General features: G+C 46.6%; 2 protein-coding genes and 1 pseudogene across 2 annotated transcripts in view; 1 reads left to right on the top strand and 2 right to left on the bottom strand.

The window, feature by feature from the left end:
* Positions 1-22,580, bottom strand: part of LOC149367689 (uncharacterized) — a 40,217-nt gene extending 17,637 nt beyond the window's left edge. Inside the window, exons 1-6 of the mRNA XM_089556905.1 lie at positions 22,445-22,580; positions 11,374-11,534; positions 9,784-9,912; positions 8,665-8,776; positions 266-368; positions 52-176 (exon numbers count right to left, since the gene is read on the bottom strand). Of these exons, the coding sequence (XP_089413031.1) occupies positions 52-176; positions 266-368; positions 8,665-8,776; positions 9,784-9,912; positions 11,374-11,532 (628 nt within the window). The 5' untranslated portion in view covers positions 11,533-11,534; positions 22,445-22,580. The remainder of the gene's footprint in view (positions 1-51; positions 177-265; positions 369-8,664; positions 8,777-9,783; positions 9,913-11,373; positions 11,535-22,444) is intronic.
* On the bottom strand, positions 4,767-7,173 carry LOC149367691 (uncharacterized; annotated as a pseudogene).
* On the top strand, positions 16,339-17,285 carry LOC149367690 (uncharacterized protein B0403.1-like). The gene has a single exon (XM_089556906.1). The coding sequence runs from the start codon at positions 16,339-16,341 to the stop codon at positions 17,047-17,049; it is 711 nt and encodes a 236-aa protein (XP_089413032.1). The 3' UTR covers positions 17,050-17,285.
* Positions 22,581-26,962: the final 4,382 nt, after the last annotated feature.

Here is a 26,962-nt window from a genome sequence, read left to right as displayed (position 1 = left end):
GTGACCCGAACCGATAAATACGGAATGTGCTGTATTTTCTTGGTGACTAACCTGGCCGAGATGGGGGAGCTGAGTGATGCTGGCCGCTCAGCAGCACCTGGCAGAGAGCATCCCGATCACGTGCTGTGCGCAACCGCAGCCGCTCCAGGGCCTGCGCCTGCTGCTCCTGGTAGAGCCTGCACAGGACCATAACAACACCAGCTAGTAGGTGCCAACCAGCAGCACAGCCAAGGGACGAAGAAAGTGAGGAAGCAGCCCCCCCCACCTGAGCCGTGCCTCCATTGCCTCCAGCTCCTGCTGCAGGAACTGTGCAGCCAGCTGCTGCACATGCAGGCGGACCAGCACCCCTTCCTCAACCTCCCCTGGACCTGCACACAGCAGCCATTGCAGCCCCAGTGAGCGGCAATTTCAGGCTGCTGAAGAAGCACAGGAAAGACAACACACAGCACTGACTTTCAAGTGCGTCCACAAAACTTTTTTCAGGAGGGGGGGCACCCGAAGACTCGGGATGGGGTAGGTGGTAGGTTAGCACCAAAAAGGAACTATTTCTGATCTAAACTGCAGACATGAAACAAAAATTAGAAACAGCGAATTAGTGCTAGGCTTGGAGAACATACATTGGATTTTATTAATGAACAAAGAATTAAAGTAAATAAGCAAAATACGAAAAGTTACTATCACTTAAGCGTGCTAATCAAGCTGTGTAGTTGTTTCCTGCTAGAACATTAATAATATCCGTAATCCCGAGGGGGTGGGGGCAACGGCCCCACCCCCCTTGCCCCCCCTTCCGGACGCCCATGCTGACTTTCAAACCAAAAAAGCCAATGGGGATAGCTGGGACGCCGCGGCGGAGGGGTCTGGATTAATGTCGAACATCTGAGGTTCTTCAATGTACATTGCACAGCAGCACGTGGGCAACCTTTGGCACTTTGCCTCCATCAAAATGTAACAACTGTGAGCAGGATCCAATCTCGTGACCTTGGGCTCAGCAGACAAACACACCTCTCAACCCAAATATCCACCTGAGAAGTGAGGGAGGCCCAGTGAGGAAGTTAGGCCTGAAAGGAAGAATCTCTGCAGGTCATGCGAACCGGGTACTAGAAGAACAAGGCAGGCAAGGAGCACAAGCTGTTTGCTGGCAGTCCCAAGGAAGGCCAGCCGTGCAGGTAAGAGACCGATTCCAGTCTGACCCATCTGCCCCAGTACCAACAACACAAGGAAGGTCACATCCAATCACTGCAGTAGTGCCCTTCAACATCTGTCTGCTGCCATAATTCACATCAGCCATGTTCTCCTTCTGCAGGCTTTTCTTTTGCCACTGGAAACAGCGCTCTGTCAAACACGGCTCAAGAGTGCTGCCTAGCTAAGCATGTCGCAGGACTGCACTCCACTCCTACTTAGGCACTAACACTATGGCTGCCCGACATAGTGCAAGGAAATTTGGACAACCGGTTCCATAAACCATCAAGAGCCGGGACGGCTTTGCCGAGCTCAACTGACAAAGAATTTGCTCTGTCTTCTCCGGGAAAGCAGGGACCAGAATGTTGGAAGCAGTTCTGTATAGTTTCTGACATCATTCCACAGCCCACTCGGCACAGTGACTTCCAGCTTCCATAATCAGATCACCAGGCTGCTTTCAGCCAGATTCCCCTGCTCGCTCATCACAGCGAAAGCCGAGAACCTTCTCCAGAAGGCAAAGAAAGGCAAGCGCAGCTGTGACCTTGAGCGCTTGCAGAGTAGAAAGCTGACAGTGCTTCCTTACATGCACAAAGTCGCCCACAATTTTAAAAAACTGGCAAACAGGCATGGTGTTCCGGTGGTTTTTTCGGCTCCAAGAAAGCTTGCTGGGTTATGCCCCAGGATCACCAAGGAAAGAGCCCCACGGAGCGCATGTACAATAAAACATGCGGAACAGTACGTCAAATGTGCCACAGGCGTGGTGTATCAAATCCCGCTCAAGTGTGGACGCGTGTATGTCGACCAAACTGGACGCTGCATCAATGAGCGCGCAGGGGAGCATGCTCTTTCTGTTAGAAAAAGACACGGGGTGAACTTGCCTGCCCATTCCATTTCATGCTGTGGTTGTGAGCCAATGCTCAAATACATCAAGATTCTGGGCAAGAGCAAAAGCAAAATAGCACGCGAACTTTTAGAAGCTTTCCACATCAGAGAAAAAGGCGGAAATTGTATTAGCGATACCTCGGTCACCTTATATGACCAGGAAAGGAATTTTATCCGTAGCTTTCGCTGACCTATGCAGGCCTGACTTGCTATCCCCTTTCCCCCACTCCTTTTTTTTCCCTCTCCCTATTCTGTTTTGCACGTGTGTATGCTGCATATATATTCTGTTGCGAAAGCAATAAATCTAGTTGATAGTTTGCGCTCTTTCTGTCTTCTGCCTCTTCCTGTGTATGTTGAATTATTCGTGTGCGCAACGCCATCCCAAGAAAGCTGTGCACCAACTCGCCCAGCAAGAAGTTCTTCTACATTACAGTGACTAAAAGGTCACTTTTTGGTCTCTCCTGATCCTCTGGTTCAACAGGAGCTGCTCTATATGACATTTCCTGTAACCAACCATCACCGTGCAGTTTATTTCTTGTTACTACCGAAGTAGCATTGGTAGGCAGGAAACACAGTGCAATGGTGCTAAAACTAGCCCTGCAACAGCAGGCACAGCCGTTGTCTGCGATGAGGCAGATATAGCAATTTCGGCCTACCAGGTCTCGGTTTCAGGGCTTGAGCCACTTGGCAAAAAGTTTGCAGGCCATCCACGCTCTTCGATTGGACCTGTACGTCGCCGGAACCGAAAGCGCATTCTACATGCACCGCGGAGACTTGCTTTTTCCTCCGGGTCTCTTTGCTTTGGCCCAAACATCAGCCTTGTGCTTAAATGCTGCTCAGCACGCTTCTTGGAATCTAGCACGCTTTGGCGACTTCCGATTTCTTTCTCACCTCGTTCAACCCGCTTCAAAACTTCCAATTTCAGGAAAACGAGGAGTTGCTGCCAATTCACGACTGCCACCGTGCGCACACAGATACAACGAAAACCAGGCCAAGTTGCCAATGGTAGCACGATGCACCGTCTGTGCGAAGTGCATGACAACGCGGGCACAGCGTGCTAAAGATACCTATTCTGGTTGGCGGGGTATGCACCTACCTCCTACGTCACAGGAAATCTACGTCATCATTGGTCTGCGTGCGAAGCACCGATAGGTTCATGCGGGGTAGCTAACCTCCGGAGATGTGCTGATGGTGAAAGCCAGCTTCTTAGTCGCCCGGTACTGCCCAAAGTTATCTATTGACGGCTAATTTTTGTACAATGTAGCCATACATTTTGCTATGCGCTGGCATTGTAGCTTTAGGATGCTGAGAAATTATTCAATACAACGAATAACTCAATCTAACCGAGTTCCAATATAGTCGGGTTCAACTGTGCCTTGCAATTTTTCTAGTCATCTGGTAGTTTGGAAGTGCTAAGGAATTTATGGCAGATTCGACCTAGGTACTTGCTGCAGGGTTTAGCATATTATTTTGAAAATGCATTTGGAATTTCATTGGGACCACTTGCTTTTTTACCATCCACAGGGAGCTCAAGATTAAAACACCAGCATCGATAATGAAGAGGATCAATTTTCAAAAATTGCATAATTCTACCCCGTGTGCAACAGTTACCCATAGTGAAAACCAAACGAAAGAAATCATTACGCATCTTTGCTTTTCTAACCTTTTTCTTCAACTCAGAAATGAGAGCTATCATAATTGTCAGCGCTAGAATGTTTCCCAAACCGTTGCCGATTATTCATGAGGAAATTCGGAAGTGTCACCTGAAGGTATTGCTGTTCGGCCTTTTTTACTTTTTGCTCAAAGTATGAAGTAGCGTAGCACGCTAGCCTTCTTGTTTTAAGTGCGCTTACTCCTTTGGACCTGGTGTTCTGACTAAGCTGTTTAACTCGATGTTTTGCCCGAAAGATGTTACGTGCAATCAAGATTTTTTTGGAGGAGGGTGTTTTGATAAAAGGGGCATACAATAACATATGCAGTGACATCCAATGTTCTTAAACAAAAGCCATCGAGTATTAATATCTGTATCTGTGCTGCACCACAGTGAAGAAAAAAAGAGTAAAATTCATATTCAAGATAGTTAAGGGGAGACGCTCCTCGAAAAAAACTTTTTTTTTTTAAGTATGAAGTTAGGGAGCTGAAATTTGCACAGCTGAAGCTGATCTTCTGTTATGAAATATGTGATCAGTTTTTTGATATCTACAGTAGTTCAATTTTTGTGCTCTATGAAATGTATAACAAACTCCTTTTTTGTGCACACAATTTTTCTTAGTAATCATTATGACAGAGCATTTTAAAACACCCTGGGTAGTTCATTACAAGCCACAGAATGTTGAAATCTAGATGGCATTATTTTTGTCTGCATCCTTTTCAGCCAAAAAATTCATGAAAATTAGGGTGTCATTTTCTTTTGTACTTCAGTCGGTTGGTATGATATTATAATAAAGATATGGTGAAATTAATTACATAAACAAGATTTTCACACTCTATGCACCCCAAGGAACATCTGTGCAAAATTTCATTAAGATCCAAGAAGTACAAGAGGAAAAAATTGTGTGCACAAACTTCAAAAATGGGCAAAAACACCAATTTGAGAAAAACTGAATTGAAAGTTTATTTGTACACTGGATGGCAAAATTCTCAACCAAACCGCATGAAATTTGGTGGTAAGGTAGTTCAACATGTTTGCCACTGGTCCCGCAAGACTAGAATTGTCCTGCAGCATAAGTTTCGCCTTCCCGGTTCTTGCAAAGAGAGCCCTCAATACGAGCTCACTTCACCTGGCTGCAGCGATGGGACTTTGCTTCAGCAGTCAGCTTGGCAGACATCTTCTTGATTCTCCTCTGGTCACTTTCCAAGCTGAGTCTGACCAGCTCCTTTGAAGGGAGGATTCCCAGTTCTTCCAGCACCTTCTCGAAGCTGGAGTGGCCCCTGTTGAACCACAGGACTGCAATGGCAGTGGCAGTCTCCACTGCAGTCCGTGAAGCAAATCTGCTCTTTGGACAGAGCATCCAAATCTTGCTGTTGAGGGATTCAGCAGCATTCTGCGTCTTCCCTCGCAAACAGCGGGTAAGCAGTTTGGAGTCTGTTAACCGCTTATAAATTGGCAGTACTGCTCTTCCTTGTGCTTTGGTTAGGAGGGGGGTGTGGTCTGGAGCTGGTTCTCCCAGAGCTTCAGCTCTCTTCTGCCTGCACCACGACTCCTTCCCATCAGGGCAAAACTTGTGGCTGCTTGCACCATTGCTGGAGCACGAATGGAGGTATGATGCCCAAATTCCGCAGTACATGCCTCTTAGGCTGCCTCGGTTGCTTGTTATTGCAATCTGATAATAGTTTTGCAGCTTTTGGATGGCCTTCTCACCAAGTTTCTGTCCACGTGGCAGCGGTGTTTTCAGCTTTCTTAGTGCAGTGCCAAGACGTGGTTTGTACAGTCCTCTTTGGTCACTGCTGTCAGCCCGTAAACCTGAGCTTCGGAAACTGCAGCATATGCCTTGCTGTCACCATCACTGAGAAATGTGGTGAACTGCATGTTGTAGGACTGCGTCCTGCTCCAGATGCGTAGTGCTGCTTCAGTGTCCATTGCATGTGAGGTGCACTCAACATTTTTCCATACTTCCATACTTCTTCCTCTTCATCACAAAGTACTTTGTGACTGCTACAGCCTTTAACAGAGTACACTGCGGGGCCAGTTGGCCATACATAATCTGAACGAACAAACATAGCGTTTAAACAGGACACAGAAAGATCAGGACAGCCTTGGCAGTAGTTGGTCAGCACTTCAAAGTCTAGGCAAAGGCCAGTGTCCAGAGAGATGGCAGTGCCAACACCATTGTGGCTCTTGTGCCTGCACTTCTGCCAGGTCCCATCGAACATGACCGCAACGTCAGTCTGCGCAGTTTCCAATGCGGTTATCCGCCTAGCTTCTTCAAGATTGTCGGCGGCCGCTTTGGTGGCAGCGATGTGTATTTTCTTCACTATGCTGTGGAATGTCTTGTGATGAAGCGGCTTTTGTAGGCCAAGAACGCCACAAAACCGTGATCGTGATCGTGTCCGACACCTATGGAGCGTGCAGCGAGCACGACTTTCACATTGATAGTGAAGCTATCGCGGGGGCTTCCACTGCAACGCTCCGCGTCGCTGCCTTCACCGCTGTTGGTATCCGTACATAGCGACGTATACGCAGCAGAAATTGCCGTTGCCGGGCATGCTTTGTTTGAACACCTGAGCTCCAGGAGAGAAGCGAGGCCTTTCCACTTGTTCTCGACCTCAATCACCGTGAGTTCGCACTTCCCGCACACTCCGCACATGGCACCGCTAACGAGACGGGTCAGCGCTTCCACTTCGCAGATAACGACGCTTGCACCGGTTCTGCTCTCCGCTATCTCTTCATCTTGGAACGCTGCCAACTTCTTCTCCGACGCGCTCACGAACTCGAAAGCGTCACTGATGAAATCACACATGCTCGACGTCGCAGCGCTGGAAAGCGTGCTGCCGTTCTGCTGGCGTAGGGGGCTTGCAGCGTTCGTCGCGTTCGTGGCTCTCCTTCGCTTCTGCTTGCGCTTACCCTTGTACGGACACGCAGTCCGGCTCTTGCAGAGGCGAAAGTTGCGTTTCTTCTCGCAGTCCATCATGAAAAATTTCTGATAATGAGAAGAAACGCTGAATAGCCGTGCGAGACGATGCAACGCGAGCGGATACGAAACTGATGGGGTGGCTCCACTGCACGGCGACAACCAATGGCGGCCTCGGGTTCGCGTCACGTGACATCAGGAGCGTCCGGAAGACACGAGGAAAAAGCGTTTTTTTCATATTTTCCCCTGAAAATACGAAACTGACTGATGTGCCAGTCGAAAGAAGGCTTGCCCTACTTTTTGCGAGAGGGCGCAATGGTGGCCGGCGCCGCTGCCGTGACCGACGGCAGCTCAAAGATGGCCAAAATTGGGCAGCACGCGCGACTTTTTAGGTCACCGCGGCTCATTTAGACGCGTTTTTAGCTAACTTCTCATACAAATCTTGCTTTCATATTTTGCTGCATGAAAGTAGGATGTTCAAAGATGCTAAAACAATCGAAAACAGAAAATTGAAAATTTTCAAAATAATGCCGATTTTTCGACCCGCGTCTCCCCTTAAAGGTGCATTGAAGAGGAATCTGAACTCATCTTTTTGCCACGGGAACTCAATCTACACATTCCGAGCATTCTTAGAAGCTTCGACTTATAGCCCTGTGTGGCCGATTTCCCTGATTAAATCGGATTAACGTCCGGCTCCCGCCCTTTTCTTTCGAATTCTCCCCCGTACGATGGGTGGAGTCGACCAACGCATGGAGTGCCTTTCAGCCAGCACCATGGAGGCTTTGCTTTCGCTTTATTGTGTTCTTTAATTTTCCGTGAACAAATAGTTTCATTCGCAGATAATATAGCCGCAAAATAAGCCCACAGAAATAAAAATACGTGCGGACTATTTGCTTCTACGGACTACTACGTATTACTCCGCCGATGGCAGAGTGGCAAGCCGCCACGGGACAGGGTGAAAGGCACTCCACGCGTTTGTCGACTCCGCCCACCGTACGGGGGAGGATTAAAAAAAAAAAGGCGGGAGCCGGACGTTAATTCGATTTAATTAGGGAAATCAGTCACACAGGGCAGTAAATCGAAGTTTCTAAGAATGCTCGGGACGTGCAGATTGAGTTCCCGTGGCAAAAAGACGAGTTCAGATACCTCTTCACTGCACCTTTAAGCATGCTTGCACCATCAGTTATGCTGAACTTCATACGGTCGTTAATATGGTTCCAGGCATGACAGTAATTCCCAGGGGTAGTACGCAAATGGCAATGCCATGGTCACACATCCCTTCAATGATGTCAGTCTGTGTCTGGTCCGGTAGAAAATTATCATTGAGAAATAAGCGATCAACTATTTTTTTCTGAGCATTTTGTGTACACGTAGGACATGAAACTATTTGGCAAAGGCTAAAGTTCAACATTAAATCGACGACTGCACAAGTCACAAGGGATGAGAGGTTCATGTTAGTCCCATCGATTTCAGTTAGATCAAGATCACCTACGAGCATCACTTGAGAACTGCAACTGCGAATGTGGTGCTGCATTAACAATTATGCACTCGTGCCCTGAAGAAGGCCTTCAGTAAACACAACCTACCAACACAACCAAACGAGTGCCACTGGTTTGTAGCTTACAATAGATGGCCTCAGCCCCATCTACATCTGGCAGGATGATGACAGAGAAGTGCTGTTTTACCAACAACACTATGCCACCGCCACATGTCTGGTGATCTTTATGTACTACTAAATAATTTGCAGGGCCGATTTCATCATTCGACATATTTTCTTGAATGTTCCAGTACCTTCCATTGGATCATCCACCTTAATCCACCTAACTAATCCCCACTAGTCGACCTTAATCCATATTCTGCGATGGGCCTACTTCCAAAATTTTGGGGGTCCTGTGGAACTTTTGGGGGTGGTGCAACATCCAGATTTAGAAGTGCTGAGATTTTCAAATCTGGCAGTGCCCTGTGATTGGTGATTGGTAGACATGCCACTGCATTGAGAATGCAGCACTTTGTGCAGCTCGGCTGCCCCTACCTTGTGAGCTGTCCTCCTCCCCTCCTTCTCCGGTCAGTGGGGGCAGCAGAATGTGGAAGCAGGGCGAGTAGTCAGCTGACGCCCGCAGTGCCTCGATCCGGCCGGCATCCCCCTGCACAACAGCGCCCCCAGTGAGTGTTGTGGCAGAGCACAACAGTCCATGCACTTGTGCGAGACACTCAAACTCATGGATGCGAGAGCTAACTCCCAGCCATGTAGGTATTAAGGTGCTTGCCCATCGTGCTAAAATTGCAACGCTAAGTAACAGCACATGAAAGCCACAGCAACAGTGAACTAACACGCTAACATGCTACTGAAACTCCCATGCCTACAAAAAGCTGGAGCTGGAGATACTGTTGCTGATATGGGTAGCGGGAGCTCACGGCTGAGAACAAAGTTGCCGCCATCCGTGGACGGCACCAGGAAGCCCCCGTGTGCATGCGTGGCCGCTGTGATAAAGAGCGCCGCTGCTCACAGCCGGAGCTGATCACAGAGGCCAAGGCGCGTGCATTTAGAAGGCTATTCCTGCGTGGGTCATGCATAGTTTGGGTGTGGCCCTTACATGCGTTTATATGGTATCTCTCAGTTGCTTTGTCATGCGAACAATTATGTTCATTTTAATTAGTTGGGGTTGTAGTAACAGTGTATATTTCATATGTATGTTTATTGCTGTATGAGAAATCTTGCAGTCTTCCAATAAAACTTAGTAGAGCAGAACGTTGGACCAGTTGGTGTAGCGACATATTCAAGAAAACTTTGCGCAGAATGACACAAGACGGAGGGAGAAACACGTACACACACACGAGCGCGATTACTTGCAACTGTTGAAAGTTTGCGCTCGTCTGTGAGTGCGTGTTTCTCCCTCCGTGTTGTGTTATTCTGCACAAAGTTTTCTTGAATACTTCCAATAATATTTTTTTTTTATTTCATTGTGCCTTTCACATTGTTTTAGTATGCCAAAACTGCGGCGCAAAGTTTCCTTGAATACTTCCAATAATATTTTTTTTTTATTTCATTGTGCCTTTCGCATTGTTTCGGTATGTCAGGACTGTGGCTATGTCATGACATGCGTGGTGGTGCCCAGTGAGGTGGCCCCAGCAGCTGCGCCTGTCTCCCTACCTCCAGGCTGGTGCTGAGCAGCAGGCTGCCGTCCGAGGAGCCCTGTGCGTACACGTCCCGCTGGCAGCCCAGGCAGCCGTGCACCTCCCACTCGCCCACTGTGCGCACCCGCTCCAGGAAGGCATGCCTCTGGAACACACCACCAACCAACCAACCTCTGGGGTCAGTCACACTCCTCCCGGAGAAGACACCAGCACCTGGAGCTCGGCCCCCCCCCCCCCCCCCCCTAAAATTCCAAGGGACTCCCAGAATCGTAGAAGTAGACCCACCTGAGAAAATGAACCAAGGTGGATAAGTAATGGCTGCAATAAGGTAGATTAATTTATTTATTGTTCCTCAAAGGTCCCTTTCGGGACAATACATGAGGGGTGGGGATAACACGGCAAAAATAATTTTACACATTAATACAAAATGGACAGAAATTACACTGACGAATAGGCTTCCTCGATAGTGGTCTTGAACAGTCGATGATTCATGATGGTGGCAGCAGAGAGGTCATTCCAGTCACGGGCAGTCTTTAAGAGAAACGATTGCTGGAATGTTGTGGTATGTGCACGTTGAGGGTAAACAGCGTTCGGGTGGTTATGGCGGGAAATGTGATGTGCACGTGGAATTAGTCGGCTGGCTTCTGGAATATTGTGAAAGAATTTGTGAAATAAGCAGAGACGTGCTGCGTTCCGACGGGTGACTAGTGTAGGCAATTGCAATCGTGATTTCAGACCTGAGATGCTGGTATGATAGGAGTAGTCAGATGAGATGAACCTCGCAGCACGATTCTGAACTGACTCAATGGTATTAATTAGGTTAGTCTGATGGGGATCCCAGACAGAGTTAGCACATTCAAGTTCAGGTCTGACGAAAGTCTTGTAGGCGAGTGATTTGAGAGAACATGGTGCTAGAGCAAGACTGTGCCAAAGATACACAAGGACACTGTGTGCAAAGTTAGTTATGTGAGTGACATGTAGAGTACAAGTTAGATCACAAGAGATATATATGGACGCCCAAGTACTCTTTGTAATGATTGACCGAAGAATGAGCGGATTAGTGAATATTAGTAGGTGTATTAAGGTGGGACACCTGGTTGGATGAAAGTTAGGTGGGTAGATGACATGAAGTTTGCGGGGGATAGGGTGGCTGCAGCTGGCAGACAGCTCATCGCCAGCGAGCAGTCTCGTAGTGGGAACACTCTCCCGTTCCGTCCGGCCTCCGAGTTTCCCTCCTGCCTTGGTGTGGGAGAACATTAGCTGGTAACCGTGCTGGTGAATTATATGCCCTTGATTCCTTCGTGTATTTAGTTGATAGCTGGCGTTATTGTTGTAGCAATAAATGCCTTGTTTGTGTCAGCCAGTGTGTCGTTCCTTTGTTCCCGCAGAGCAAGGCCCGCCGTGGTTGGCTTGCGCTCGGCAGCGTACGCAATCATGAGGTGGGGTCCAGTGGCGTTGAACTGTGTCAGCCGCACTTAACCGGGGAAAACGTATTTATCTCCCCAATTCAAACCCCGCAACCCTCAGTGGCAAAACTTTCTGCACATCAGCATAACCACAGGTGACCATTCCGCAACTGTGTAAGTTAAGTGAATGGAGTGAGCACCTTGGTGATGCCCTGCGGTGAGAGCTTGGCGCAGGTGACCCCCGCCGCGAAGAAGGGGTCGTGCGTCTCGGCCGGTGCCAGGTGGCGCAGGTCACACGGCTGCACCTCCTGGCAGTGGACGCTCCAGTTGAGGCAGCCGCACACCCGCACCCCCGCCATGGCTGCGTCCAAGAAGAAACTCACTGATATTATTACATCATCGGGGATACCCAGAGAGGAAAGCTTTGCGAGCAAGTGTGAGTGCGGAACACGGTCGAATGCCTCGGAGAAGTCTACAAATATGGCGTCAATTTGAAAGTTTTCGTCCATAAAGTGAAAGATGTCACGAGTGAATTCAGCCAATTGAGTTTCGCGGGAGTAGTGTTTTCGAAAACCATGTTGATGGGGATAAAAGAAGTTTATGGAATCGACGTGGCTCATTAGGATGGATGATATAACATGTTCAAGTAATTTGGAAGGGATGCTGGTTAAAGAAATAGGGCGATAGTTAGAAGGATTTGTGCGGTCACCCTTTTTGAAGATCGGTACAATTTCTGCTATTTTCCAGTCGTCAGGGACGGCTCCGGATTCTCATGATTGGGCAAATATTAGATGCAGTATCTGGCATGATACTACACAGGTATTTTTTCGCACACTCCAGGGGACACTGACACCAACAGATGTTCCAGTGCAGCTGTTTCCATTGAAAACAAAGCTTTTCGAAAGGAGTTCCACAAAAAAATGTTTTCACACGCAAACTCCAGTGCGTAGTTCTACGTACAAACGTTAGCACAGAATTCAGACATTCACAAGAAAGGTGGACAAGACAAGGTGCTTGTCCACCTTCGCATTGTCTTGCCCACCTTCCTTGCGAATGTTTTTTATTTATTTATTTTTATTTCGAACATACTGCTAGCCTCTTTCGAGGCTGTTGCATGAATGGGTACATGTTGGTTTTCTTTTTTAGGTACGTCACAAAAAAATTCACCAAGAAGGTTCACACAACTGAAATAACATTGTAAAAGGGATAATCATGGGAGGCAGTTTCAAAATGCAAGACGAAGTATTAACGAACACAAAAAAATGCACAGTGTGAAAAAATATTTCTTCAAAAAATTACGTGCAATGCCTTACTAAAAAGTTCAAATAAACAATTATGACAGGTGACAAAGAAAACTACTCAGAGATTCAGAGCTAACAACATTTGCAGGTAACATATTCCATTCCCTAATCGCTTGCGGCAAAAATGAATAAAGAAAGCTGTCAGTATTCAATTTATACTCTGTTAAATGGTGTGAGTGTTTCGTTCTGGTATTGCATTTTGGTGAAGGAACTAAGTAGCATTCAGAATCTATTTTAAGAGCACCGTTTAAGAGGAGAAAGACGAATTCAAGGCGAGAGATTCAGGTGCGGTTACTAATGTCTCGAATGTTGCGCTAATGGTATGTAGAAAACCAGCGAAAAGGACGCATTCACAAGGAGGAGAAATACACAGATGATTTTGACATTATGGAACAGAGGGGTGCAGTCAAACGGTCAAACATAGGTCAAACGGGTCAATGCGTCAACGACCGTATGAGGCAGCCCCGCACTTCGCTGCAGCCAGGCAACACAGCAAATCTTCCAAGACACTGCAACCACTGCAAAGACTGCACCCCTCTGTTCCATAATGTCAAAATCATCGGCCGCGGCAAAACACAGATAGAACGAGAAATCTTAGAAGCTTTTAAAATTAAGCAGTTAGGGACTGAATGCGTCAGCGACAGCTCTGTCAGGTTCACGGCAAAAGAGTACACTTTCATGAATGGGACATAGGTTGCCACATGTTTCTTCGCTCGCTTAATCAGTTTTGTGTTTCGCTGTTTTGATAGCATTTGTGGTGCTCTCGCGCATGTGCGCCCTGTTCTGATGTTGGCGAAGTAAAGAATTTTCAGTTGTGTTTCCAGCGTTGTCCTGTGTACTTCTCCTCCTTGTGAATGCGTCCTTTTCGCTGGTTTTTCTACATACCATGCACCAACTGGCCCAACAAGCTACGCTTCTTCAATACTTGCGCTAATGTTTCTACGTGTAACTATGCACCGACTAGCCCAGCAACCAGTGTTGCTGTGCGCAGACCCCCGAGTGCAGGCTACTCTGCCATTCACTTCCAAGGAGCTACCTCAGAGTCTTTTTGATGTTAGCATCACATGCTTGAATCAAATGAATGATGGGAAAATGAATATTGAATTTTCATATCAAATTTCAAACATCAGCTTGCCCAGAAAGATTTTTATAAAAACAGAAATTTCACTCAATTGTTCTTAAGCTCCTTTTTTTTTATTTTAGGCAGCAACATGCCCACAACAACAGCTCTGGTGCGGTAGATGGGACCAGCAAACACAACAAGGGCCAAGCTTAAAGCACAGTGCTCAATGTACATACTCAAGCTAGGGAAAATAACCCTTGCTGTGATGTGGCTGAAACACACAACTTCGCATTAACTGCTGCAACCTAAGGATGGCGCCCAGTTACGCATGTCGCAGCGGATCTTAAGTTTCACAGTGGCTGTACCAGAAATTGATGCTGCTCATTTATTTATTTATTTATTCAAAATACCACTAAAGGCCCTCTTTCGAGGGTACTACATAAGGGGGGGTGGGCAATAGAAAGGAAACTTGCAATGTGACATGAAAAAAGCACACAATAAAACACAAATCATTATACGCAGTCATGCAAATAAATTTCAAATACGAACAAGAAATATACAGAGTGCAGTAGCAACAACAGGTGAATTACTAAATCTAAATACATAGAGTAACATGCGCATCATAACATATGGGATGGCAAAGGATGGCACTACTAGAACTGGAGATGTCATTAGATGGTATCCAAAGCGGAGATCAGTTCTTGAAATTTAGATGTGTTAAAATTCGGTAGAGATATTGGATCGTAAGCGGTTCCATTCGATGATCGTGCGTGGTATGAATGATTTTGCAAAAAGGAATGTGCGGCATGGCGTGCGCTTCACTTTAAAAGGATGACCACGGCGTGGAAAATTGGCGGTAGGGTCCTGAAAGAAATCTTCACGCAGCGATGGGTGATGATAAAGTTTATGAAAAAGTGAAAGCCGGGAAAGCTTACGGCGGAAAGCAAGTTCTTTTAATTGAGCGCGTGCTTTCAAAGCTGTGACACTGGTATTTCGTGAATAGTCTGAATAAATGAAACGTACCACACGGTTTTCCAAGGCTTCTATGTTATTTATGACCTAGGTTTGGTCGGGGTCCCAGATGGCAGATGCGTATTCTATTTTAGGGCAGTGATGGTGTTTCACAGAATGTCGACTACATAGCTCATCTTGTGCCCAGTCGATCTTCTACTAAACTGTGCTCTCTCGGTGGCATTATAGGCATTACCCTGCAGAGTCTAAAAGCCCTAAGGCTGCAGGTCCCAGAAGATGCTTCAGCCACTATGATGCACCTATGACACGACGCCGCCAGTGTATTTTGCACCATAGCCTTACAGTTCCTATATGCATAATAACTAACCCAATGTGCAGGCAAAACAGTGTACAGGACATGAACTGCAAAGCATGATCAATGAAAGAAGCCGGAAATTCCTAGGAAAACTATCTACAATTACGCACGGGCGAATGTTGAGGGATTGGTTAGTGAACTGTCATTGTTCAGTGAGCAGTTCCTGGAATCAATATCAAGCCGCTGTCCAAATGACAACTGGAATATTCTAAGCGCTAAACTGAAAAAATTAAAAGAAAGACACATTCCAAAAATCACGCTCACAACGTCATCACAGAGCCTATGGTTCACTTCCAACGTCAAACGATGCATCAGGAAAAAAAAGCGCCTTTACACTAAGGCAAAACGTTCGACATCTGAGGATTACTGGAATAAATACCGTGCGCAGTCGAGAATATGCCAAGCAGAAATTAAGAGAGCCAAAGATAAATTTTTTAATCATGACATATCAACTTTGCTTAAAACCAATACTCAAAAGTTTTGGAAAGTAGTCAATCCTAAGCCTCCTTCATCTAGTCTGATAACAATAGTAAAAGACGGTGATTTTATTCAGCCGTCTAAGGTTGCCACCGAATTCAACCTATTTTTTAGCTCGGTGTTTACTAAAGAAACACCACTTCCCACATGTTTTAATGCTGTGAGTATAAACGTGGTCATGAATGACATCCTAATTACGCAGGAAGGCATTGAGCAAGCTATTGATCGCTTGCTGAGTAATTCAGCCACCGGACCCGATGACATATGCCCAAAACTGCTCAAGTTAACGAAATCAGTGATAGCTTCCATACTCGTCCCAATTTTTCAGCAGTCCATTGATACAGGAATTGTGCCCGATGCTTGGAAAATCGCACGCATTATACCTATATTTAAATCTGGAGATTCTTCTAGCCTTTCAAACTACAGGCCCATCTCATTAACAAGCATACCATGCAAAATTCTGGAACACATCATATCATCAGCAATAATGAACTACCTCAGTCAGCAGAACTTTTTTTTTGTCAACCAACATGGATTCTTGCGTGGCCGTTCCTACGAGTCACAGTTATTCGAGCTCGTGGCCGACCTGCACGACGCTGTACATCATTTAATGAGGATTGATGCCGTATTCATTGATTTTGCAAAAGCGTTCGACAAAGTTGCTCATAATCGTCTTATATTTAAACTTAAAAATCTTAACATAAACAGCAATGTTTTCAACTGGGTTGTTAACTTTTTATCTAACAGACAGCAGTTCGTGTCTGCCAATGAATTTTGCTCCGCACTAACCCATGTAAAGTCTGGTGTGCCCCAGGGCTCGGTGCTCGGGCCAATCCTCTTCCTTATTTACATCAACGACATAAGCAGCAACCTCACTTCTACAATTAGGCTATTTGCGGACGACTGTGTTATTTACAGAAAGATTACTGACTCTCATGACACTAATGCTTTGCAATCAGATCTTGATGAAATAGCTAAGTGGTGTGAACAATGGCATATGGAAATAAACGTTTCGAAAACGAAACTTGTAACATTTACGACGGCTAGAGTCACTGAACCCATCTTTTATTGTATCGGTAACATGGCCATTGAAAAAGTTCCTGCAATCAAATACCTAGGTGTCTACATTTCTTCTGATTTAACATGGCACAAACACATTGAATATATAACCACTAAAGCATACAAAACCCTGGGTTTCATTAGGCGTAGCTTGTACTTTGCAAATCAGGCGACCAAACTTTTAGCATACACAACTTTAGTCAGATCACAACTAGAATATGCCGCTTTCATCTGGAACCCACATCAAGCTTATCTTGCGGATAAACTGGAATCACTTCAAAATAAGGCTGCTAGGTTTATCACAAGGAAATACGCGCGCTACTCCAGCATCACAGATATTAAATCATCTCTAAATTTAAGCTCTCTTGGAAAGCGAAGACTTGTCACCCTGCTATGTCACTTTCACAAGATCTACCACAATCACTCGCCATTCACAGATTCTCATATCAAACCAGCACATTGCATTTTCCCCCGATTAGACCACTGCTTCAAAGTGCAACCCCAGATAGCTCACACTGAACTTATGCGTCATTCGCCATTGTTCCTTGCCATCTATCACTGGAATAAACTACCTGCAGAAATTGTTCTCGAAAACAATTACGAAGCATTTCTTAACAAACTGAAGAGCTTACTCTTTGCTGGCCCTTAATGAAATATTATCAGAAGTGTATTCTTTTTTAGATTGTCTTGAACAATGTGGTCCACGTGTGTGCGTGTTTTAAAATACTTTATTTATCCTGTTGTCTTCCCTATTTATCTGAGCTCATGTTTGTTTATGCTTTGTGATATTTTTCACTGTGTTATGTAATACGATTGCTTTATTGTTTTTCTTTAACCCCCTATGTAATGCCTGTAAAGGGCCTTTAGGGTATTTGAATAAAAAAAAAAAAATTAGACAGGCAGAGCAGAACGGTGGGGCTAAAAATTAGCATGCAGAAAACCAAAGTAATGTTCAACAGTCTAGCAAGTTTATATTGAAATGAATTTAAGCGCACACGAAAAACGCACACAAGAGGAGGAAACACACAGGACAGGCGCTATCCTGTGTTTTTCCTCCTCTTGTGTGCGTAGTGACAGCTGATCCGGTTCATGAGAGGGAGATAACTACAGAAGAATACGAATGGGGTGGAGTGCATATGGCAGGTTCTCTCAGATCATGAATGGTAGTTTACCAATATCCCTCAAGAGAAAAGTATACAACAGCTGTATCCTACCGGTACTCACCTATGGGGCAGAAACGTGGAGGCTAACAAAGAGGGTTCAGCCTAAGTTAAGAACAACGCAGCGAGCTATGGAAAGGAAAATGATGGATGTAATGTTACAAGATCGGAAGCGGGCGGAGTGGGTGAGGGAACAAACGTGGGTTAATGACATCCTAGTGGAAATCAAGAGGAAGAAATGGAATTGGGCAGGGCATGTAATGCGAAGGCAAGATAACCGGTGGTCCTTACGGGTAATGGAGTCGATTCGAAGAGAAGGCAAGCGTATATAGCATGAGATGGCAGAAAGCTGGGTGGGCGGATGAGATCAAGAAATTTGCGGGGATACGGTGGCCGCAACTGGCGAAGGACAGGGTTAAAGGGACACTGAGGAGAAATTTAAGTTGGCTTGCATCGACAGAATACCAGCTCCTGATTACAAAAACGCCATTCATACTGACAACAAAGCTCCTGTAACATAGAAAAGAGCAAGAACCAAAATACAGGTATCGCCGCCACAGGCCAAACTCGCAAGTACAAGCTTCATGGCGTCATAGAACAAAACAGTGTTGCTAGAACCAATAGTTCTAGCAACACTAGGACACGAGAAGCTACGAATCACTGAGGCGCAGCAAATGCATGCGCAAATCTCCTTGACGTCGCCAGATGGCGCCACGTACCCAATAGCTACGCGCGCTCCTGCAGCGCCGGGACCAATCAGCGCTTGCTCTCAGCGGTATGGGGGCTCCCGGTATTCCGCTAACGGTAACAAGGTACACGGTATGCTAAAGGCGTCTATTTGCGAGAACTTCGTTGACGACTTCGAGAACGGGATCCATTGTAACGCTGGCAAAACGCCGGTGCAAATGTAAACGAAGCGACGGCCGCAATAGCCGATAGATGCCTTCAACGTGCGGCCGGCGGTAGCTTTCTTTTCGGCTGCTGCTGGGCCGCACTGCTGGCCGCCAGAAATCACGAAGTCTGCGTTACGTCATGTGAATGTCATGTTTCACGTCACTTAGTTCTGTGTCGTCATAGCAGAATCCCAAGTTTGAATCAGAGCGGCGGGAAAAACTATTTCAACTTCGAATCCAAATTTCTTAGAAATAAATGCATCTTTCGCTGCCGGCCAAGTGGCAACAAAGCCATGAAATGCCGAACTATCGGATTTTGCTATAAAAAAAATATTAATAGAGCTCTCCTCAGTGTCCCTTTAATTGGAGAGACATGGGAGAGGCCTTTGCCCTGCAGTGGGCGTAGTCAGGCTGATGATGATGGTGATGAACCTAACACTAAAAAGCGCAAAGAGGCCTCCTTAACCACATTCTTAAAGAAGAAAACGCAACAGCATTTGGAAGCTGGCCTCACTCCCACATATTCCAAATGACCTCCTCAATTTTGGAAGTAGGTCCACCCCCCAAAATGAATTAAGGTGGAACAGTAAGCAGATTAGTATTTGATAATCCAACGGAATGCACTCGAATATTCTCGTCCTAAAATTTTCAAATCAGGCAGTGCTAATGGCATCACAACCTTTTCGATTAATCAAGGAATTTCGTGACAGAGAAGCTGGAAATTTTTCGTAAGATGACACCCTAAACACTACCGCATTAAAAAGCACTGGGCAGCAAAATCAAGCACTGACCTGCACAGGCCTGGCTATATATTATTTCAGAGGGGTGCTGCCATCTTGCATATTTATTTATTTATTTATTTATTTATTTATTTATTTATTTATTTATTTATTTATTCATACTGTCAACCCTCTGTATGAGGGTCATTACAGGGAGGGAAACATACAGATACAAGTGCAAATCTCTTCGGTAAAAAACACTCAATAACACAGAATTACAGATTTGCACAGCAATCCTCCAGGAACGTGTTCACACCTATCTCAAATTTGTCTACATCTGTTTGGTCCACAACATCGCTTGGTAGTTGATTCCAAATTTCTACTGCATCGGGAAAAAAGGAGTATGGAGAGACATCAGTACGTGTAATAATAGTAATAATAGGGAAGTGTAACATAGTGTTGTTTATTAACTTTGACTTTATCATTCATTGTCAGAAAAAAAAGTTTCAATTTCTGCTTTGTTCTTCTGTAATTTGGGCAAAAAACCGTCGATGTTGCAATGTGGGATCATGCAGTCATGCATTCACATGTGGGTCAATGGCAGCCATTTTCTTTCTACTGTGCTTTAATTTCAGTGCTACAGTGCACACGACGCAAAAAATTATTTCTTGGGTTGAGAGAAGCTCGCTAAGACGACAGGTCCGGAATTTTAGGTAGCAACGAAGCTGCAAAAACTCACTGTATCACAACAGTGCACTGGTGTGCCTGTGATTAGCATTGGAGTTTAGCGACCACTCATTATAAGGGAACTTGTCTTGAATGGCTTACTAGATCATTACGGTCTGACTGAACACACTGCGAAGAAAAAGCGCGACACGCTTGCAACACCTTTAGAGATGGCCATTTGGGTCTTGCCTTACTGACACCATTCAGAGTTTGTATTTGTACCACCCTGGAAAATAAACCAATTGAATTGATCGAATGTGTGCGCGCGGAAGCTTGCGGAGACTCACCGCATTGACACCTTCAGTGCAGACGCCCTAGGAATTATACTTGCTCTTCAGAATTTGCTTTTCTGTTTCACACCAATCATAAATGCGGCTGGATCGATCATGGCCGATCAATTGCTGGCGATACTGTTCACAAGGTCGTTCTGTTACTATATTGATCATTAGGCAAGACCACAATCGTAGGTTTGAATACATTCGGATATAAGCAGTGCATGAAAAGCTGTGTACAAACACGGTAGGCATATTTATTGCGGCTTGGGCATGTTTTGTTGGTGAGTTTAGTCCGCAAACATCAGAGTCCTGATTCGGCTAATCTGGTGTCAAAGTACAACAAGCCAGCATTCATCGACTGCCTTTTCTCTTTTTGTCAGCACGTAACCTGTGGATGTGTCACTGTCCAACTTTCCCCCAAGTGTGGATTTCAAGGCGTAATATTCTGCTCAAAAACATAAATAGCTCAAACATAACTGAAAGTTACTCCCCTTTTGTTTGTACCCAAGATAGAATGGCATTGTGTTTATGTCTGTCTATTTTCCACTGATGAAGTGTTCCAAGCAAACGAGAGATGGCAGAGAAGTCTTCCCTTTTCCTGTCATGTCTGCAACCCAACACCGCTCTTCGTCTGTAGGAAATTGATACAGCCAAAAAAAGCCTGCAACCACACTGCTGATGTGGGCAGCCATGAGCTTCACATGTTTTTATTCCCGATTTTTTCCCTTTCAGCAATTGCTGCATCCGAAGATGGTGCAATACTTCCCAGTGGATCTCAATTTTGACATAGCGCTAAATCCCCGAAGGAGCAAAAACATGACAAGAATGCGTGAAGCGAAAAGCTAGCACACTGAAAACATTGCACGGGCACTGGCGATCACACAGGACAGTTGGCGATGAAGTGGGTGCAAGGCTAAGACGGAAAATGGTCTCTACCTTCTGAAAATAGCAGAAAACTTTATTGGGTGTTTCATACAAGACCATCTGTGGCAGTAGGTTCGATCCTCAAAATCTACTTCTGTTTTCCTTCATAAGCCATGGGTTATTGGCTACCAGGTAAACGACTATAGGCACCTAATTTTAGTTGCGCGTTTTCTTCTTTATACATGGATCATCTGATGGCCGCTAAACAAATTATAACTGAACTTCTGATTGCCACTATTTCAGTTTCAGCTTCATCAGCTGAGCGATTGCTGTGACGCATTAGGAAAGTTTAGGTCACATGAGACATGAAAAAAACTGGAATATAACTACTGATGTGCAGTTTTAATTCAGTACAACGCTAAGGCCTGCCTGCTTCAAGAGCTTCAAGCAATCTTCCAATAATCGTTCAAATGTCAAACCAACAACGATTTCTAAAGGATATCACAAGCACAAAAGGGAGAACCAAGAGCGTGTATTAAGGTATGAGCTATGAAAGATGCCCAAACATTTTGTGGCCAAATACGAGCGAACTGCGCTTTACACGCCGAAGAAGCGGTAACCTTCACAGCATACTTCAAAAGTGCCCTTCACGGGACAATGCAGCAACAAGATCTAAGTTCACGGAGTCCCAACTCTCGGAAGCGATCAGACAGAAACGCGATCCTGGCGCAACCAACATTACACCAGCAACACGCTGTAGATATGCCACCGAATGGAAGCCTTAAATTAGCAGTTAAAAACAACGCTCTCGTTGTTAAGGCCTTGCGAGGCAACAATCGTACTCTGAAGACGACACCAAACCCCCTCTCAATGACAACCTGCGGCACTGATGGCGACACTAACATCAACCGTTCATGCACGTGTACTGCGGCAAGAGGGGAATTTTCCACCGTTCAAGAACGCCGCTCTGCACGAGCGTATCTCGGGTGGTGCACAGCGGCGTCCGCTTATCAACAGCGCCGCTGATGTTTTTACGTTGCCAGGCGTCCCATGATTCGCAAGCTCATCACCCATCGACAAATACGCATCGACTGTTTGCCAGTAATCAGGCGCGCAAACAAAGGTTAACTGACTGGCGCTAGCGCGTCTAGCGCAATGCACTAAACTCTGATTAAGGCATTGTGGATGCGTTTTCGTGCTAAGTTAGGTCTGCGGCTATTTGCAAATACTTCCAGGTCCGACAATGTGACCAGTGCGCACCGCACACAGGGCATTCTGCGAGGCGCTTTGGTGACCACTACAGATAGGCAGCCAGCGAAAAGGCAGCTGCACCAAAAGTGCGCGTGCTGGGGGGGCCGGCAACAGGCGATGCCGGCAGCGCGTGAACACGGGCTTCGCTCTGCTCACCGTATCCCGGAGCTCGAGGAGCTGCACGCAGCACGAGCACGCTCGCGACGGGAAAACGCAGATCGGGGCCGCTGTTTACCTACGACGCCGACCTTGGAGGTCACGTGACGCGCTCAGCTGTGAACCTCCGAGACGACCGCTGTCGGCTGGCGGTCGACTGCAGTCGGAAGGAGCCTCAAAGCCTCGATGTAGGCCGCATAGAGCTAATACGAAGATTTCCCCTGACTCACTTCCTGTGGACGGAGAGCAACGAAACTTTGCAGATATATTAGTCCTTCTCTACATAGGTGCCACCCAGGAACATACACTTCTCCCATCTTTTTATGCAACTGTAAACACCTCGCTTGTAGAAGCCGACAGGTTGCTCCAAAAGCCATGTTGTGACTTCAGTAATCAGAGTCTCATCTTCTGGAAAATGCTGGCCCTTCAAACATGACTTCATTGTTGGAAAGAGGTGGAAGTCCAGTGGTGCAGGGTCGCGTGAATAAGTGGATGCGGTAGAATTTCAAAGCCGCAGCAACATGCTTCCATCTGGGCAACATGTAGTTGTGAACTGGGACATTGTCTTGCAGAAGGCGGACACCTTTGGTAAGCAAGCCACGTCTCTTGCTTTTGATTGCCTCCCGAAATTTCCGCAGCAGTGAAGCACAGTATGCCCCAATCGGAGTCTCATTCCATGCTAAAATCGAAATTAACATCAAAAATAAAGTGGAATGAGAAAGAGCCTGCGCCTGTGGAGCATCAACGGGCTTAAACCAATCAAAAATCATGGCATCCTTCGCTAGGAAATCCATCCAGACTACTCCTTGCTGGTCCCTAAAGACTGTGAGCATATGACCTTGCCCGCCGAGGGCCTCCTTTGGAGGCGGTGAGTCTATGTGCTTCCATTGCATCGACTGGACTTTAGTCTCCGGATCATAGTGATGAACCCAGCTTTCATCCTGTGTAATCACTATGTTTAAAAAGCCTCCTGGTTTCCATGGTACGTGGTCAAAAGAGCCTGGGAGCATTCGACTCGATCCTGCTTTTGGAAAGGTGTGAGTCGGGGAACCCAGCGAGCGGATGCCTTACGCAGATGAAGATGGTCCTGAATGATTTTTTTCCACGGACCCCACACCAATCTTGACATCTTGGGCTAGGTCTCGAACGGTTACGCGGCGATTTTCCAAAATGGCGGCCCCCACTTGCTAGATGGTGTGTTCATCGATAGCGGAGTGGGGTCGCCCTGCAATCGGAGCCGTTTCCACCAAAGTCCGACCACATTTGAATTCACGATGCCAGTTCTTCACTACATCATATGATGGGCAATCCTACCCATAAACCTATTCTATCTCATTGAACGTCTCCCTTGGAGTGCGGCCTTTCAAGTACAGAACTTGATGACTGCTCTGTATTACACTGAATCCATTATCACACCTCACACCACTTCAGCACCTGTAAAAGAAAGTGAGCCAGGGGAAATCTTTATTGAACGCCCCTCGTATGTAGGCCGTCAGAGCCAGACTACTTCTAGTGCACCGTAACCATGCAGACCTTCGACTTCGGCCTTTCCTTCCTCCATGCCGAAGTATTGGAAATCTCCTCATGTTTTAGCGCATGCGCTGGGAGAAAGTCACGATAGCGGTTTTTTGGGTGCGTTTTTTTGGAAGTGGGCGTTCTCGGAGTCGCCATTCTTTCCATACGCTCGGTGCGGTCGCTCCCTTCCCTTATAAATCACCACATTAAAAAAAAAACAGCCGCATGACATTGCCACCACCCCGCAGTACCTTGTCGCCCTTATCCAGCGCCACATTTCGACAATTACAGACAGATTGCTTTAGTTCACCCTACCGTCTCTCACGCTTTCACCCCACCTTTCATCCTGATTGTCACACCTGTGGCGTGCCCAGATCCACACTTTTCCACTACCTTTGGGAATGTCCTTCCCCAAAGGCAGTAAGTACCCTCAACCCCAATCCCACACATTCTTCTTGGGAGGCTGCTTTTGGACCATACCATGGAGGAAAAAAAACTAAGGAGGGAGCATGACGTCACGCGGCCAGCGTTCGCAAGCCGAGTGTTTTGAAGTCGTTTTCTCCCTCAGTTTTTCGCTCTCCGAGCCGGTCCTTTATGTTTTGATTCCGGTATGTTTTAGTGCGCGCGTATGCGCGACCGGCGGCGCGAGCGTCTACAGCAAGGAAGTTGATCTACAGTTAGTCTGCCGCGCCAACCGGCGCATGCGCGCGCGCAGCGGGGCTAGACTTTACCGCACGCTATCACGTGCTGCGATCACGGGGGGGGGACACACTCTCTTTTTTTTTGCTATATCTTTACTTGTTAAGACTAGGCTTCAAGGTTGTCGCCGGGCGCTCCCTCCTCAGTTTTTTTTCCTCCATGGACCATACAGCCTGCCGACCAGAAATGCTGTTGTTGTGACTGAGAGAAGGATGAAAAGGAAAGTGTACGGTACGGGCCTGCCGACTGGCTCTTTGGTGGATCGCGCTTTATATGTGAAGCACAAGCCCGTGGACTCCAGGACCAGTAGAGGACCACCCTGGAAGATTTTTTTCTTCCTAATAAAAGTTGTTTCCATCCATCCCTTCTCTCATTTACTAAATAATGATTGGTTTTTGAGGAAAGGAAATGGAGCAGTATGCCTGTCTCACGTACATATCTCGGTGGACACCTGAACCGCGGTTTAAGGGAAAGGAGGAAGGTGGGAGTGAAAGAAAAAAAGAGAGAAAGAGGTGCCGTAGTGGAGGTCTCCGGAATTATTTCGACCACCAGCTGGGGATCTTTAACGTTCACTGACGTCGCACAGCACACGGCGCCTTTTGCGTTCCGCTTGTATCCGCCGCGGTGGCTGAGTGGTTGGCGCTCGACTACCGAGCCAGAGTACGCGGGTTCGAACCCGACCGTGGAGACAGTGTTTCGATGGGGGCGGAACTCAAAAGGCGCCCGTGGGCTGTGCGATGTCAGTGCACGTTAAAGATCCACAGGGGTTCGAAATTTCCGGAGACCTCCACTACGCACCTATACATCTGTCTTTTTTCTTTCACTGCCACCTTCTTACCTCTCCTTACGGCGCGATTCAGGTGTCCACAGGGATATGTGAGACAGATACTGCGCCATTTCCTTTCTTCGAAAACCAATTTGCCAATTTTTTTCTGTGGCACCGACTTCCTCATGAAACCGCTGAGTTGCTTGAGAAGGGGAACTATACTTTTCCAATATCTATTTCTCTAAATTTGCTGTTGTGTTCCGTGGCTAAAACTCGTCACCGCGATATGCTTGCTGTAGATTTCTTGGGGCAAATTTGCTTGGCGCTGAAGCGCCAGACTAGCGCAGACGGACAAGGTGTTTCATTGCAATAAAACATCATGCATTTCACATTCATGATGTTGTTTTCTTCGTCAGAAAGTGCAAGCAGCATCTTCGCCGACCCGAGGACATGTGCCATATAGCAGTTCTGAAATAAGAGTCGAGATGGCTCACTACCGACTTTTGCGTAAATCAGAGAAAACCATAAAAAAAAACATTCTTTTGGCCTAACCGCACGTTTGTTCGGGATCAAATTTCGCACACAGCTTACATTTGCTGGTCAGTTTTGTTTTATACTACATTTAGGTGGGGTACTAGCGTGATTCAGTCAGAAATATTTGGAAATCCCCAACGCCTGCGGCGACGGCGAACCAAAACCGAAAGTCTACGCAACAATGGCACCCGTGGTGCCGTCTAGCGCCTACCGGAGAAACGAGCCCTCCGGTGAGGATGGGGAAAGGCTGCGCGGTTGCTTTAAAAGAACTTTCTTGCCTACTTTATCGATGTTGTAAATTGTGAATTGTTTTTTTTTTTTTGAAGAAAGGAAATGGCACAGTGTCTGTGTCTGTGCGCACAGTGTCTGTCTCGCATATCTCGGCGGACACCTGAATGGCGCCATAAGGGAAGGGAGGAAGGTGGGATTTAAAGAAGAAAGAAGTGCCGTAGTGGAGGTCTTGGTGTAATTTCGACCACCTGGGGGTCTTTAAAGCGACTATGCAATGAATTAAAAGTCACTTGTAAATGTTTTCAGTGCTTAGAAATGATGCTAAGAAGCATTCACACCAAGTCTTCGGAGCTAAACCGGCAATTTATTATAAATTTTTAAAAACCGTGTTTTCTAAACTTCGCGGGCCGATTGCTGCGTTCGTAGTGACCGATTTTGAAACTAAAATTGTGAAAATAGACGTCACTAGTCCCGTGATGTCGGCAGGCCACCACACGCTGTCATTCGCTGGAGCCACGGCAGCCACGACGTCACGGGCACACTTCGGGTAGCCTTGAAAATCGTCTGCTCGTGCCGCCGCGTGACCCCTTCGGGCAAGTGCGAGCCAGAGCATTGCCTTCGCGCATATTCGGGAGCCACTTGCAGTACCTTTGTCGCAGTGACAACAAATCCGACGCGCGCCGCAATCCAGGAAGGCAAAGAGAGACCGGAGAGACGCTGCCGACGCTGCTGCTGGGGAGCTGGGTGCGACAACCGGAAGTCGCAAACCGAAC

This window comes from Amblyomma mixtum, chromosome 1, assembly GCF_055824585.1.
Source record: "Amblyomma mixtum isolate Tamu chromosome 1, ASM5582458v1, whole genome shotgun sequence".
Classification (NCBI taxonomy): Eukaryota; Metazoa; Arthropoda; class Arachnida; order Ixodida; family Ixodidae; genus Amblyomma; species Amblyomma mixtum.
The sequence above is the reverse complement of the archived record's forward strand: the minus strand, read 5'-3'. Positions and strand labels throughout refer to the sequence as shown.

What these genes read in the sequence shown, in the direction of transcription:
- LOC149367690 (XM_089556906.1), top strand. Translation starts at nt 16,339, where the DNA reads ATGGAAATAAACGTTTCGAAAACGAAACTTGTAACATTTACGACGGCT.